This window comes from Prionailurus bengalensis, chromosome D3 (assembly GCF_016509475.1).
Source record: "Prionailurus bengalensis isolate Pbe53 chromosome D3, Fcat_Pben_1.1_paternal_pri, whole genome shotgun sequence".
NCBI lineage: Eukaryota > Metazoa > Chordata > Mammalia > Carnivora > Felidae > Prionailurus > Prionailurus bengalensis.
In genome coordinates, this window is record NC_057356.1 from 69,600,140 (window position 1) to 69,614,646 (window position 14,507).

The window sequence follows — 14,507 nt, forward strand, 5'->3', positions numbered from 1 at the left end:
CAGTACACCAAAGTGGTCAGAGGTACAAAGTTAGGATTTAGGGCGTCCAGATTCACGTCCCTCTGGTTCCACAGACAAGCCTATGAAACTGAGTCAGTGCTACAATGACAGGTAATGCCTGCATAGCCGTTACAATCTTAGGAAACATTCCTTGTTATCATGCATTTCAAAGTAGGAAAATATTTTTGAGATACATCAGTAGGCTTTACATTTCTTTTAAACACGGCATTCTCCTTCAATTAAGCACATTAGTTTGTCTCAGGAGGACTAGGATAATTCTAATAGGAAGGTAAAGAAAGTGCCAAAGTTCACCTTTTTGACTATCAAAAGACGACTTCTGAGCTCCTAGCATGGTAATTGCCTTGAAATCCTGTCTGCTGGTATGGAGAAAGGGATTTTTTACAGTTTGCTAAATGTTCATTCAGAAATCAGGAGCCAGACCTGGGGGGTGTGGACATCAAGTTTCATTTTAAACCATGGATAGAGAGGGGCACCTAGGTGGCTCAGTCGATTAAGCATCCGACTTCAGTTCATGTCATGACCTCATGGTCTAGGACTTCGAGCCCTGTGTCGGGCTCTGTACTGACAGCTCAGAACCTGAAGCCTGCTTCAGAACCTGTGTCTCCCTCTCTCTGCCCCTGCCCCCCTCTGCCTGTCAAAAACAAAGCATTAAAAATAATTTTTTTAATTAAAAAAACCTTAAACCATGGGTAGATAGAACTCAGGATAAGAATTAAGGGAAGATGCACCTGTTGAGAAGAACCAGAAGCAGCAGTCTGGGGGAAATGACACAATGGGGCAAGGGAACCATGTAGTGTTATTCCCAGTTTGGACCCTTCACTACTCCTCCCCACCTCCCAGCCAAGGGGGATCCCATGGATCTAAGGAAGAGCCCAAGCCTCAAGTCAGGGGAGGAGGGAGCCCACATTCAGCTCTGGCATCTTTGGTGTAAGATAGACAGTGTACCAGTATAGATGGAGCAAGCAACTGATGACCCACCGGGGCTATGGGATGATGGGAAGCAGAATTCACTTATTGTTTCTCACGGTTTCCAAAGGTGTTCCAGAAGCCTTCAAGGGTAAACCATGTATTCTTTTCTTACAAATCGCCTATGTGAGAAACTCAAATTCTTGTGAAAAAGTAATTTTGGTTATTTACTACCATGACAGTAAAGACAGCTTCGATTAGTTCTAAGAATATTGTGTCATCCAGCCAACTCTATGGGAGGGGAAAGAACACTGGAAAGCAGGAAAAGCTGGGTACCAACAAAGGCACTGCCACTTAGCTGTACCATCTGGACAGGGTCCAGAATGTGCCTCCCAGTGGTATTACACCAGACTGTGATCTGTGACCACAGGTAAGAAGCATTAGAGTATTTGGGGTTGACTCATGATCAACCATCACAGTCAGAAGTTATTGGTTAACCTCTATTAATGCAGCCTCCAAAGATTTAGGTCGCAGGAGAACAGGAGAGGGCCGCAGGCTACTTCTCTGGTCAGTCAAGACCCACACTCCTGGCTACATGACAGATGCCATAGTTCACGGGGCTACATTCTAAGTGTACAATATATTCCGGAGGTAATCACAAGGAATGGCTGCATGGGGAGTGCCAGCCAGGCCAGGAGAGTCTGGTGGGAGAAGACGAGACTAAAATGGCACATTCCCAGAGCCGTCTCCCCAGAAGTTGAGCCCTCGGGTGGGAGTGAGGGGAAAGAGATAACCACCCCCCTCTAAGAGTTTCCAACTGTGGAATAGCTGCCTTCTGAGGGGAGAAGACATTTCTAGCCCAGGCTGGGTGTCACAACACTAAACTTGCTGAAAAAGGAACCCCGATGATAGAAGATGTGACCTCTAACTTGAAGAAATCTTAATCGTCCTAGGCATTTCATAAACACACACTCTGCAAACTAAGACATAAGGGGCTCTACAAACAAGATGATAAAATGAAGAGAGTTGTGGAAATGACAACCTCACCGAAGCACTAAGAAAAATCTCTGCTTTGGATTGCTGAGCCAGAGTTCATACACATCAGGTAATTACAATGGATCAATATGTGCAATGACAAATGGGGTAAAACTTTGGGAGGCCCGTGACCCAGTAGGGAAGAACAGCTGGAATGTGCATATAATGATCCCTAAGATCCTAACAGAAGTTTGAGACTACACATTCAGACCAATGCAGTTAAGTAGTTCACACGTCTATACCGATAGGTCCTCCATAGTCTCTCAGCAAACACATGTTAGAGGAACAGCTCTTCTTAGCCGGTAAAGGTGGCTCATCAGAGAAGTCGCCAGGATCCCACCCCTGCTCTCTCCCCTACAAGGTCCAAGACGTTTTCTGAAAAGACATCCCAGAATTCTAAGTACTCTTGGTACTTGTTCTTCTCAAGGAAGTTAACTCCCTCTCTAACCAAAAAGGACGTCTCTTTCAAAGCAGGTCATTGATCACGAGGCACTTCGTTCTCTAATTCTTGGAATACAAGAGACCTAAATCATTTCCATCATCTTCTAGCTAGAGGTGCCCCTCCTCTGGCTTCCAATATCATGGCTCTATATGATGGTGGCAGGAGCCAGGCAGGCTCAGGAACCATTTGCTTTTAAGTCTGTCCACCGTGGTTCTCGAGGATGTTCACACACAGCATCACCCGCAGGCTTTCCACGGCATCCCTCATGCACAGAGGAGGAGATGACCCTGCTGTTGACAAAGACCAGGTCTAGTACCTGGTCACACAGGTGGTTACAGGGAAGCTCTCAACCCTGCCTCACACAGATGAGCTAATAAGTATCAACATCTGAGCCTCTACTGATGAGCTCCAGCTCCGCAGGCGAGGCCTGGGCAGCTTGAAACCCTTGCAAGGATTCTCACAAGCAGCCAGTGCTGAGCATCCTGGCAGAAGAGGCCAGACATTCACTGCAACTGGAGGGTCCTCTACCTTCCAAATGGCTTTCAAATTCTCTAACTTCTTTCATCGATCCAAACCCATGCTCAGATCCTCAATTCATGTTGAGATGTCAAAAGCAACCATGCAGGGCTTCAGAACTGGGGAGACTACCAACACTTAGGACTTGTTCTTGTGAGGGACAAGTCTGAATCCCACAGATCAGATACTCTGTCCCACAAGTTTCCTCAACACTGGTCCAAAGACTTTGCTCTTTTATTAATCACTTATAGAGCTTAGAAAAAGAGGAAAAAAAGGATTTGGTTCCACCCATGAGATTCTGATGGGGGGGGGGGGGCGAGGGCAGTGGATCTCTCAGGGATATTGAGGCAGAGCTATTTAGGGGAACCTGTTTACTCCACCATGGACAAGACCAGACCCTGTCAGACACTAGGATTCAAATCTAACTACCTCCATGACAAAGGACCTCCCCAAGGCTTTCTTCGTTTTAAGCCAAAACACTGTCTGTTGTTGTATACCCATGTGCTCATGGTAACCATGAGGAACTGAAAGAAAGCCGTGCTCTTTAACCCAGTCTAGAAAGAGGACTCCCCATTACGTCTCCCTAACAGGGATGGGTTGCACGGAGCCAGCTACCTTACGTCACCTCCTTCGCTTTCTAACACACTGACAGGAGCCCTGCAGCCAGAGGCAGGGGGACTGCTTCTCTGTGGACCAGGAACTAGCCCACAAAAACTAATGGACATTAGACACTGCCCTGGACTCTAAAATCGTCATCCTTTTTGAACACGCATCCCTACCAATAAGGGGAACCGAGAACATATACATTCCTAAATTGCTTTCTGCTCCTGGCCTACACCACACACTTAGTGAGTGGCACCCTGGCAGGCTGTCTCTCAAACACCTAGGAATGTCTCTCAAACACGCATGATGGCTGGGCACCGCAGCATCCTGTATTCTTTTCTGGTGCCGTAGACTACAGGCCATACCGCCAAAGGGGCAGTGGTGCCCACGTTCTAACCCTCTTCTAGGGGCTGCTCCGGAAGCAACCAGAGTGCAATTTCACTCTCGAGGCAAAGTGGAAAGTTGTCTGTCTTCTGTGTAGGAGAATAAAGAAGTTTGAAGCATGCAATTCAAGCAGCATTTCCTCTAAACAGACAGGCAACCACCTATCAACTTCTACAATTCTAATTTCAAACACAACCCTATTAAAAAAAAAAAAAAGAGTCCCAAAGAACTTCTGTAATCACATGGGATTGCCATCTTCATTTGGCCCTGAAGCTACTATTTGTTCTCTGAGGGAAACCCATGAAGAGAACCCCACTCAGCTTTGAAGTCTCCTTCCAGCTCTTCTCTCATTTGGATAGAATACCACCTACTAATTATTCCAGTATTACCACCATCACCATGACTAGGTCACATGGTTATTGAACACTTACTTTGTGCAGAAACCATTGTAAGCACTTTTCAGGTATCAACTCCTATGAACTTTTTAATATTTAAATTTAAGTTAGTTAACATAGAGTATTGGTTTCAGTAGAACCCAGTGATCCATCACTTACATACAAGACCCAGTGCTCCTCCCAACAAGTGCCCTCCTTAATGCCCATCTCCCATTTAGCCTACCCCCCCAACCTACTTCCCTCCAGCAACCCTCAAAGAGTCCCTTATAAAAAGAGAGGAGACAAACCATATTATTTTTCCTTCCTTTCCCCTATGTTCATCTGTTGAGTTTCTTAAATTCCACATATGAGTGAAATCAACCCATAAATTCTAACAAGCTTGTGAGTTAGACACTATACTCATCCCCATTTTAGAGACACTGGTGCAAAGTGACTTCAACTTAAATCATTTGCCCAAAGTCACACAGCCAAGCTCTGAGAAGCCAAGCAGTCTCATCCCGGGACCCTGACACCAAGCCACCTTTGCTTCAGGGCATCTTCCTTTCCTACTCAACTCAGCCACTTGGCAGATGGTCTACAGCTGCTCAGTCTTCCAAGATAGAAATGTAAAAACAGGCAGTTCAAAGTGAAAAAGAAAGTGGTTAACATGGCGTGAAAGGCATTACTGCAATGTAAACAGAAATGTCATTTCATTGCGCCAGGCTTCACGTTTTATTAGCCTTGTAACCAAAAATTATTTCAGACACCTTGGAAAAACTAAATCCTAGCCACATGTCACCACCACTATAAACTCCAAAAGAAACCCATGAGGGGTGGGGAGTTTGACTCTGGGATCAGAAAAAAGCTGTGTCACAAGAACAGCGTGTAGTCAACGAACCACAGGAGCTTGGGGCCACGGGGCACTGACCAGGGCAGACTCCGTACATGGCACACCGCACGCCAGAGTCGGTTTATTTGCTACCGACCCCAAGAAGGAAGTGCAGACCTGCATCCTCCTCTTTCAGAGGAGGAATGGACGAGCTTTAAATGAGAGAACTTGCCCATGAAGAAACACGGAAAAGAGGCAGGAGACTAGGATGATGCTAACTGGGGTCTGTGCTAGCCCACCTCCTCACATGGGAGCACCCCCCATGTGCTCCCAGCCCAGTGTGTGCAGGTTTTAACAAGACTTAAAAATAGAGGCAAGCGCCCAAGCACCCTTTTATTTCAATTATTAGTATCTAAAGAACTGCTCCCAGAATGTTACAGGAGTCGAACCAGATTAACACTTCTTCCTCAACTGATAAGAGCAGAGGCAAGAGATTCGGTAAATCTCCCTGTGTATCAAGCCAGGGGGAGGTACCATATCAGATGCGAAAATCAGGATTGAAAAACATACATGGGCTAGAGTGAGGTGCAGGCATAAAGGTGAAATTTAATATAAGTAACTGGAATCCTGCTCAGAGCCAAAAAAATCAATTGTGCAAATGTAGAAGAAAGGCAACATATCTTAAAATAAGTTTAAATTTATAGTTACAAAGATCACTGGTTATCTGGGAGCAGAGGGGTGGAGTTCAAAGGAACAGAAGGAAACTTTTGGGAGTTAAGGAAATGTTCATTATCTGAATCATGGTGATGATTTCTTGGGTATATAAATATGTCAAAGTGTGTCTACTTGTATGTGCAATTTAAATCTAACTGCATTTTAAATATATGCATTTTACTACCAGTCAATTAAATCTAGTTAAAGTTGTAAAAAAAAAAAAAAAGTCCTTATGCATATGTGGGCAGATTGGGGTGGGAAGAGAATTTTAACGGCTTGCAAACTTATGAAAATTCAACAGTATGAAATGACTGCCAAAAGCCGATGCAATTGTAGGCTCCCCCAACAGAAATTCTGTATGAAAATCAACTCTTCACCTCATCTGGCACACCACATCTAATGAGCACCAGTATCAGAAAGACCAGATGGTATCTAAGGGTGGCCACTCTGGGACAGGGTCTGAAAACCACACTGGCAGGAACGGCTGTGGCAGCCAGGATCCGGCCTCAAGCTGGGAGCGCCACACGTAAGAAAATGCCCACCATCCTGTACAGCTGCACAGAGCTCAGACCTGTGGGTGAAAGCCAAGGGAGACCAAGCAGAGCATTGGGGAATCAAGAAACTCCAGACGATGAAAGCAGTTAAATATGGCAGCATTTCAGACACAGTTCCCTGCACTGGGGATGTGCAAAAGCAGCACCCAAAGGAACCAATTGCTGGGACATGGTCTCTGGCCTTCTCAAAGCACAACTGACTTCCACCACATGAGTACAGGCTCTCTCCTTCTAACATGCTAAACTCCCCCGGGGGAGAGAAAGAGGATTACTAAACCAAAGACTCAGGAGCCAAAATCTTTTAGCTCTATGATTTTTGATACAGGCCTTAACTTCACCAAGCATGGACAACTAATGGTCCAGGGCTATTCTTTTCTAAACTCACCATTTTAAGAGAATATACACTTACACTCAAGTTTCTTTTAACACAGGGATGTTATCGTTAGCTACATTCACTGCACACTTAAATAACTTTCCCCTACACTCAGAAATTTAAACAGTGGAGCTAGAATTTTAAACATGATAGGTTTTATAGTGCTTTATGTTCTATACCTAAGGATTGCCCTTTGTAATCTCTTAGGTAAGGAGAGCATCCCAGAATTTGAACAGAGGGGGACTACTCAGGGCATGTTCTATAAATAAGACATAATGTAAGAGAAGAAATTAAAAGCTGTTCCTGTGTCCAGACATCCTGAGCATCTTCTGGATCTCATCCTAAAGCAACCTAGTTCTAACCAGTCCTGACTTGAAGCCATCATGAATGGGAAGGAAAACAAAACTTCACCCATCAATCAGGGTTGACTCAAGTCATAATTTCAAAGTTTATGGTAAGAATTCAACAAGTTGGTGCTCCTCACTGGTCTTCCCAGTGATTCTGTCATTTGTTGTACTCAACACCAGCCAATGAACTTCAACATCCACACCCCAAATGTTCACAGTGCTTGACAGCTTCTCAAGACTCTTCATAATTTCCCACTGGGTCCTAGTCCCTGAGGTAGAGCCAATGTTCTCATAAAGGATGACGAAACCAAGGAGTGCCTGGGTGGCTCAGTCAGTTATGCATCTGGCTCTTGGTTTCGGCTCAGGTCATGATCTCATGGGTCATGAGTTCAAGCCCCAAGTTGGGCTCAGTGCAGACAGTGCAGAGCCTGCTTGGAATTCTCTGCCTCCCTCTCTCATAAATCAAACAAATTTTCAAGAAAAAAAAAGGGTTAGGATACCAAGAAGCACAGAAGCCAAAACATTTGCCCATAGACATTACCAGAAAACAGAACTTGGACAGAAAACACTTCAGTGAAACCAAACATGGCCCTGCTCTCCTCAGCATGACTGCGTGCTCTCACTGAAAACTGGAGCCCAATCACAAAGTACTTCACATCCCAACTTCCCCCAAACCACAGAAAGATCGTGAGTAACAACCAACTTATGTCACAAAATAAGGAAACAGATCTCAAAACAAAATGTGGATTTAGGCCACTTACGTATAGTTCTTTTTAAAAAATTATCTTCCCAACAGTCCTAATCCCAGAGTCTGTAGCTGAAGAAACCCTACAAAGTCCTGAGTCCTTTCTCCAATAACCCACAAATACTCCACCCCAATTACCAAGGTAAAGTTGTCCAATCATTTTCACCTCCAAAGATGGAAAATTCAGAGTTTATCTCCTATTACAGCACACATCTCCAGCCTCTCACTTCTACTCGTACCTTTAACCCTTTAACTCTCTTCCTGCTGTTTACCTGAAAGGCCTCTAGATTTCTGGGGCACCACTTTTATACTATGGATATTCCTTTCCATACTGTTCCCTGGAAAACCTTTGAGTTCTCTACAAACTCTGCATACTTCTGGGAAACAAAGCCACCAAGATTCCCTCTCTAGGGACCCAAGCAGGGTTTATAAATTTGATTCCTTCTCTCCCCTGTGAACACAGGCTTTCTGCTCTCAAGGAGCTCCTCCCCATCTCTGAGAAGGCTCCTACCCACAAGAGTCTGTTCCATTCACCACTGGCCCCCGGGCCACAGGTGTGCCTGCTTACATGCCTCCCCGGGATCCCAGGTAATAGCTGTCCCATCTTTCACCATTAGTCACAGCTTGGCAACACAGCAGAGTGAGATGGAAATGTGTGTTCAATTACCTTGGCTACCTGAGCAAATAGAAAGGGCCAGTCCAATAAGATGGCCCACTTTCACCAACAAAGGAAGAAAATGCACTGAAACTCTAGTCTCACTGTGCAACCTTAGATACCTTTAAGCCAAAGGGAAAAGGTCTACCCTTTGGCTCTCATGGTGTCCTGGATCGGCTCTGTTCTGGAAGACCATCTGGATCAGGAGGTACCACTGAGGGAGGGAAGTAAGGCTTCTCAGCTAAAGCAGGGGCTTCAGGGCAAAGTGACCAAGCCTGGATACCAGCCTCATCCATTTACTATCTTCATAACTTTCGATGATTATTTAACATCAAGTCTCTATCCTTGCCTGCAAGGTGGGGATAATGGATCTCACTTGGAGAAATGCATTAATATGTTGATCCCTCCTGTTCTTGAATATCAATCACAGACCCTAAAGCAAATGAAAGGGACATGTGTCCCAGGGTCTCACACCCCATAGTTCCCTATCATTCACTATATAGAGGCTATTTACAACAGACCAATTCTATGCACAAGAATAGAAGGTGCTCACAAGATGTTTCCATCCCTGGAAAAGGTATAGGAATGTGGGGAAAGAAAATATTATGAAACAGGGCCCACTGGAGGAAAAAAAAAATATTCTCTGAATATTCCGCATCCTACTACCTCCTTATGTAACAAGCTCTAAGATGTCTCCATACTCTAGACCAGTGTTTCCCAAAGAGTGAAATCAGTCCCTTGAGAAAACCCCTGTAAACAGTGTTGTGTCTAAAATGCATCCCCACCTTAAAACTCAGAAAGCATGTCAACATCACTGCTCTGAGAATCTGTGTTAAAGATGATTCACTGGATTAATAAAAGGGTTTCCCAAACTTGTTTCACCATCTCTTCATCCCTCTGTTAATAGCACACACACTGTCTTCCCAAAGTTGACCCCAGCCTTCACAGGTCTCCAGTCTGGCCCAACTGTACATGACCATACCTTTGTTTTTTAACAGTTTTTGAGATAATTCACAGAACACCCAATTCGCTCTTTTCAAGTACACATTTCAAAGCGTTTTAAGAAAATTTGCTCAACTATAGATCCATCACCACAATCAATTTTAGAACATTTTTAACCCCTCCCTAAAAAGATACTGATACGCAACCGCTCCCCATTTCACCTCTAGCCTCAAGCCCAGGGCAAACAATGTGCTTTCTCTCTAGATGAACATTTCATGTAAATGGAATATGATAGGTGGTCTTCTGTGTCTGGCTGCTTTCACTAGGCAGGGTTTTAAAGGTTCATCTCTGTGGTAGCATGTATCAGGACTTCGTTCTTTTTTATAGCCAAATAATATTTCTCTGTATGGATGTACCACTTTTTATCCATTCATCAGCTGATAGACTGTTTTCATCCTTCGGCTATTATGAGTAATGCTATTATGAACATTTGTATATAAGCTTTTACGTGAACATATTTTCATTTCTCTCGTGTAATCACGTAAGAGTGGAATTGCTGGGACATGCAATAATTGCGTTTAACTTACTGAAAACTGTCAGACTTCTCTAAAGTAGCTGCACACTGTACATTCACACCAGGAGCACATGAAGATTCTAATTCCTCCACATCCTTTCCAACATTTGTCATTTGGCTTTTTTAATTACACATAACAGGTACCTGTGGTTTTGTGACCATGCCTTTGATGCCCCACTTCTGGAATTATGATCACCCTGTTCTAGCCCCCCAGAGGCCTTCTTCTCACTACATATCCCACCAATTCAAGATCCAGCTTAAACGCTGCAGTTTTCTTGGACCATCTCTGACAGTCAAGACTCCAGACTCAAGTCAAATGACCCCATGCATGGCTTTTATATACACTTCCTGTTGTTACAGGTGTTTTTGGCCCACTATTACATCTTCTCTCTCTAACCAGACTGTGTGCTCTGCAGAGTTGAAGGCAAGTTCTTACATTTTTCAGTATTCAGTAAGGAACCCAGCAAATGATGCATACCACACCAATGTCTGCAGATACAATCTAATGCAGGAGCTGAGGCTGAGAAAGGTAAAACTGGAAGAGCAGGCATTCTGGATCTTTGAGTGGGAGAAAGGAGCAGTACTAACCAGTGGAGGTCGGCCCCCCACCCCGTCTCACAGGAACTATAGGTTGTCATGCAGAGGCCAGAACTCATGAATGTGAGGTTTCGTACGATTCTTCTTCTACTTCATTTCAAATCTCCATTTACTCCCAAGTCCAGCCTTAATGAATTCAACAGAGATGGGGACAGTGACCAATTGTTGGCGGTCCTTGTGTCTCCTCCTCCACCTCCTTTCCTCCAGCACAGGACTCCGTGGGAGCTCTCAGGATGGGGATGATGGTCTGTATTTATCCCTTTGAGCTGTGACAGGCTCCCTGACCCACTCAGAACACATCAAGAGTTGGAGAGTCCCTGATGTGAGCCATATCAAGAAAGAAAAATCAAATCCTCAGTGAATCACGAGAAAGAATTGCTGAATCCAAGGCGAACTAAGTCACAAACTCAGCGTAATGCTGGGTGAAGTGATTAACTTTGGTTTCTTACACCCTTCATTTTGCCCAGCTGTTACAGAGGCTCAGATTCAAAGCACACTGTTGAATTAATGGTTATTTCAACTATAACTGATGCGTCAGGAAGAGCACAACACAGTTGGCAGGTATTGTTAAATATGTTCTAGCATCTAGAATTAACAGAGCAGATCTATACTGGAAGTATAGCAACAACCTTCTCTTCCCTCCCCTGCATCTGACCAATGGGTCTCCTCTCTCCCTGCACAGCAAAGATTCTCCAGGGGCCTCCAGTGTGTCTCTCAGATCAGTAACAGAAACGCTAAGTCACTGACCCCACCAAATTCAACAATAGCTCTCTCCTATGGCCACACGTGCTGGTCCTTCTACTTCTAGTGTAAGTTCATGAGCAAAAATTGCGTAAGAATTTCAGTAAAATTATTTGGCTGCACCCTAGGACTCAGAGAGTACAAGAAGTATAAACCTTAAAATAAAACCCTTAAGGAAGCAATTCCTCATTCAACTTTAACCTCCAAGCCCCTTAATTGCCAAATTTATAACCCATCTATACACCACCCTGTACAACCACATCCCCTTCTAATGGATGTGAACAAGGACCCAAACAAATGAAATAACCCAACTGTAGAAGAACCATGAACCCAGCTTCAAGCATGGAAAGGAAGAATGGAGGCATCTAGGCAAGAGGATCTATGGTGTGGATAAAGCTGGAGGCCAGGAAATTCCAAAAGCTATTGGGGGCACCTCAAGAAGTCTTTGGTAAAGAACCACTTCTGGTACATCTAAGCACAACTGGGTAAAAGAGGAGAATGAAATGAAAAATAGTTATCCGTGACATCAATCCAAAGAGACGTCAAAGAGCTACTAGAACTTTTAGCATGGTAGGAAGTCACAAGTAACCCACACCCACCTTCTGTTTTATAACCATAAAGAAACCATCCTCCAAAGGAGAAAGATAGTTTAAGATTCAGCTTAAGTGATTCTCCCAAGGCATGGAAGCCTGTCCAGACCCCAGATCTCTCTCCAGTGTGCCACACACTTGACCTCCCACAGTAATATATGAATGGGGCTATGTACTGAAACACATTAAAACCCATTCTTCTCTCCACATGGCATGGCCTTGAACCACACTTTGTTAGGTTTGCGTAAGTTATCAAGGTAAGTGATTTCTGGCCAAGCCCCGAAGTAGATTTATACAGTATGTGGTCTTTCTTATGGCATTAAAGAGATCAAAGGTTGAGACCATTTTAGCGTCCCCCCCCCCACCCCGCCCCGACTCTCCTACTACATTTAGGAGAAATAAAATGGTTACGGATCATTCTGTTTGTTAAATTGCTCAGTTCTCCCATCACTGCTTATTTTGAACATAGTATAGATCTAGAAGGAAGCAGAACTTTTTATATACAGAGCTCTACAACCAGCAATACCACACTAAATCTATAAACAAGCTTATAAAAAGCAGCCTTCTTTCTTAGAAAAGTTAATCGGGCTGACAATTATACTCTGAGATCCACTGAAGCACAGACCATCTTAAACGGGATTCTCCTTCTCACTAAATTAGCCTAAGTGGCCCTACTCCCCACAAAGGACTTTCCTACATTTGCTGCTAGCTCCATAAGGTGTTCTGTAGAAATGGCAAGAAAGATGGCTGACAAGATCCAGCATGTTAGTGTGAACAGGAATATGCATTTCCACCAAAACTTTGGTGAAACTTTCTTTCCCTACTTTATGCCTGAATAGCTTAAGACCATCAATGTGGTGATTAGTTTTAGTTGTCAACTTGGCTAGGCCAGAATACCTAGACATTTGGTCAAACACTGGTCAAGATAGTGCTAGTGAAGATATTTTTTAGATGAGATTAACATTTCAAATCAGATTTTTTTGTTTACCATTACCCTTCATAATGTGGGTGGGCCTCAACCGATCAGATGAAGGCCTTCCTCCAAGACAGAATTATGACAGCAGACTGCCTTCAGACTTCAAACACATCAACTCTTCCATGGGTTCCAGCCTATTAACCTCTCCTGTGGATTTTGGATTTGCCAAGCCTCCACAATTACATGAGGCCATTCCTTACACACACACACACACACACACACTCTCTCTTTCTTTCTCATCCCTGGTTTACTTGTTCCATTTACCTGTAGAACCTTAGTACAATCACCTAGCCCATTTTCCAATGAAACAGACCAGTACCCATCTTTCAGAGCTAAAAAAGAGCAATACAAAGATTTACTTCAGTGTCTAAAGAGAAACTCTAACACCAAAAACCAAAAAAAAAAAACAAAACAAAACCACAAAACAAAACACCCAACCTACTACACATAACTACTATTTTGAAATTCCTATCTAAATGCTTGGTATATTAAGAAGTTGTCCAAGAATCCTGGTTCCTTCAAAGGGAATCTGCAGTGGAATCTGCAAAATGAAGGGTGATGCTAGAAAATGAATTTGTGACACCAGAGGGGAGGAAAGAGTGCCAAAAGGAAGCCAAGGAGACATGAAATCTAAGGCATCCATTTATTTCATTGCTCAGAAAATGAACAAGGTCTTGGGAGCCACTGTTCAAGAATAGGTTCAGGTTCCCAAGAAGATGCTGAAGACATGAGGAAATGCACTAAGAAACAGAACCTGGGCTGGTTCTGTTTCCAGTACTTTTACTCAATCCCAGGATCACCAACTGATTGCTAGGCAAAAGCAGTCAAGGAAGGCAGAAACTTCTACCAGAAGGACTACCCAGAAGGACTCCCAGGCTGAGGTCATTCTTACCTGGCCATCTGCTTGTAGGCTTCTTCTGCCACAGCAAAGATGTGGGGGTCCATGTCCCCCATGTTTTGGCCACTGTAGGCATAAATGACATCTTGACCATAGATTGGCAACTGTTCATAAGGATTAATGGCAACAAGCACGATACCTGCAAAGAGACAATGTAGTCAGATTCTGATAGCAATACAGCCACCTGACATCCACTTTCAAAGGCCCTTGTTCATATCCATCAAACTAAAACATGAAAAATGAAATGAATCACAACCAATCACTCAACTAAATCAAGACGTATCTGTGTTGTTGTCCAGGTACTGTGCCAAATCCTGTTGGAGAAAAGAAAGCTGGGCTTCCACATGCCCTAGTGCATGGAATAAACACAGGTCCATGTACACACGTACACCACTGCTCAAACTCCTGAAATACATAAAAATGTTGCACAACCAGAGAGAAGAGGATGCTTAATTCTGTCAACAGGTGTTAGGCTTTATTTTTTAATTTTTTTTAATGTTTATTTTTGAGAGAGAGAGAGTGCAAGCAGCAGAGGGGCTGAGAGAGAGGGGGGACACAGAATCCGAAGCAGGCTCTGAGCTGTCAGCACAGAGTGGCACAGGGCTCAAATCCACAAACCGTGGAATACATGACCTGAGGCGAAGTCAGACGCTTAACCCACTGAGCCACCCAGGTGCCCTAACAGGTGTTA

The 14,507-nt window shown here is 43.9% G+C and overlaps 1 protein-coding gene across 2 annotated transcripts in view; it reads right to left on the reverse strand.

Moving 5' to 3' along the window:
• The window catches only part of MYO5B (myosin VB), a 334,060-nt gene that overhangs the window by 167,259 nt on the left and 152,294 nt on the right, over positions 1 to 14,507 (reverse strand). For both annotated transcript variants that reach the window (XM_043558788.1, XM_043558787.1), the window contains exon 4: positions 13,811 to 13,955. In XM_043558788.1, the coding sequence (XP_043414723.1) occupies positions 13,811 to 13,955 (145 nt within the window). The remainder of the gene's footprint in view (positions 1 to 13,810; positions 13,956 to 14,507) is intronic.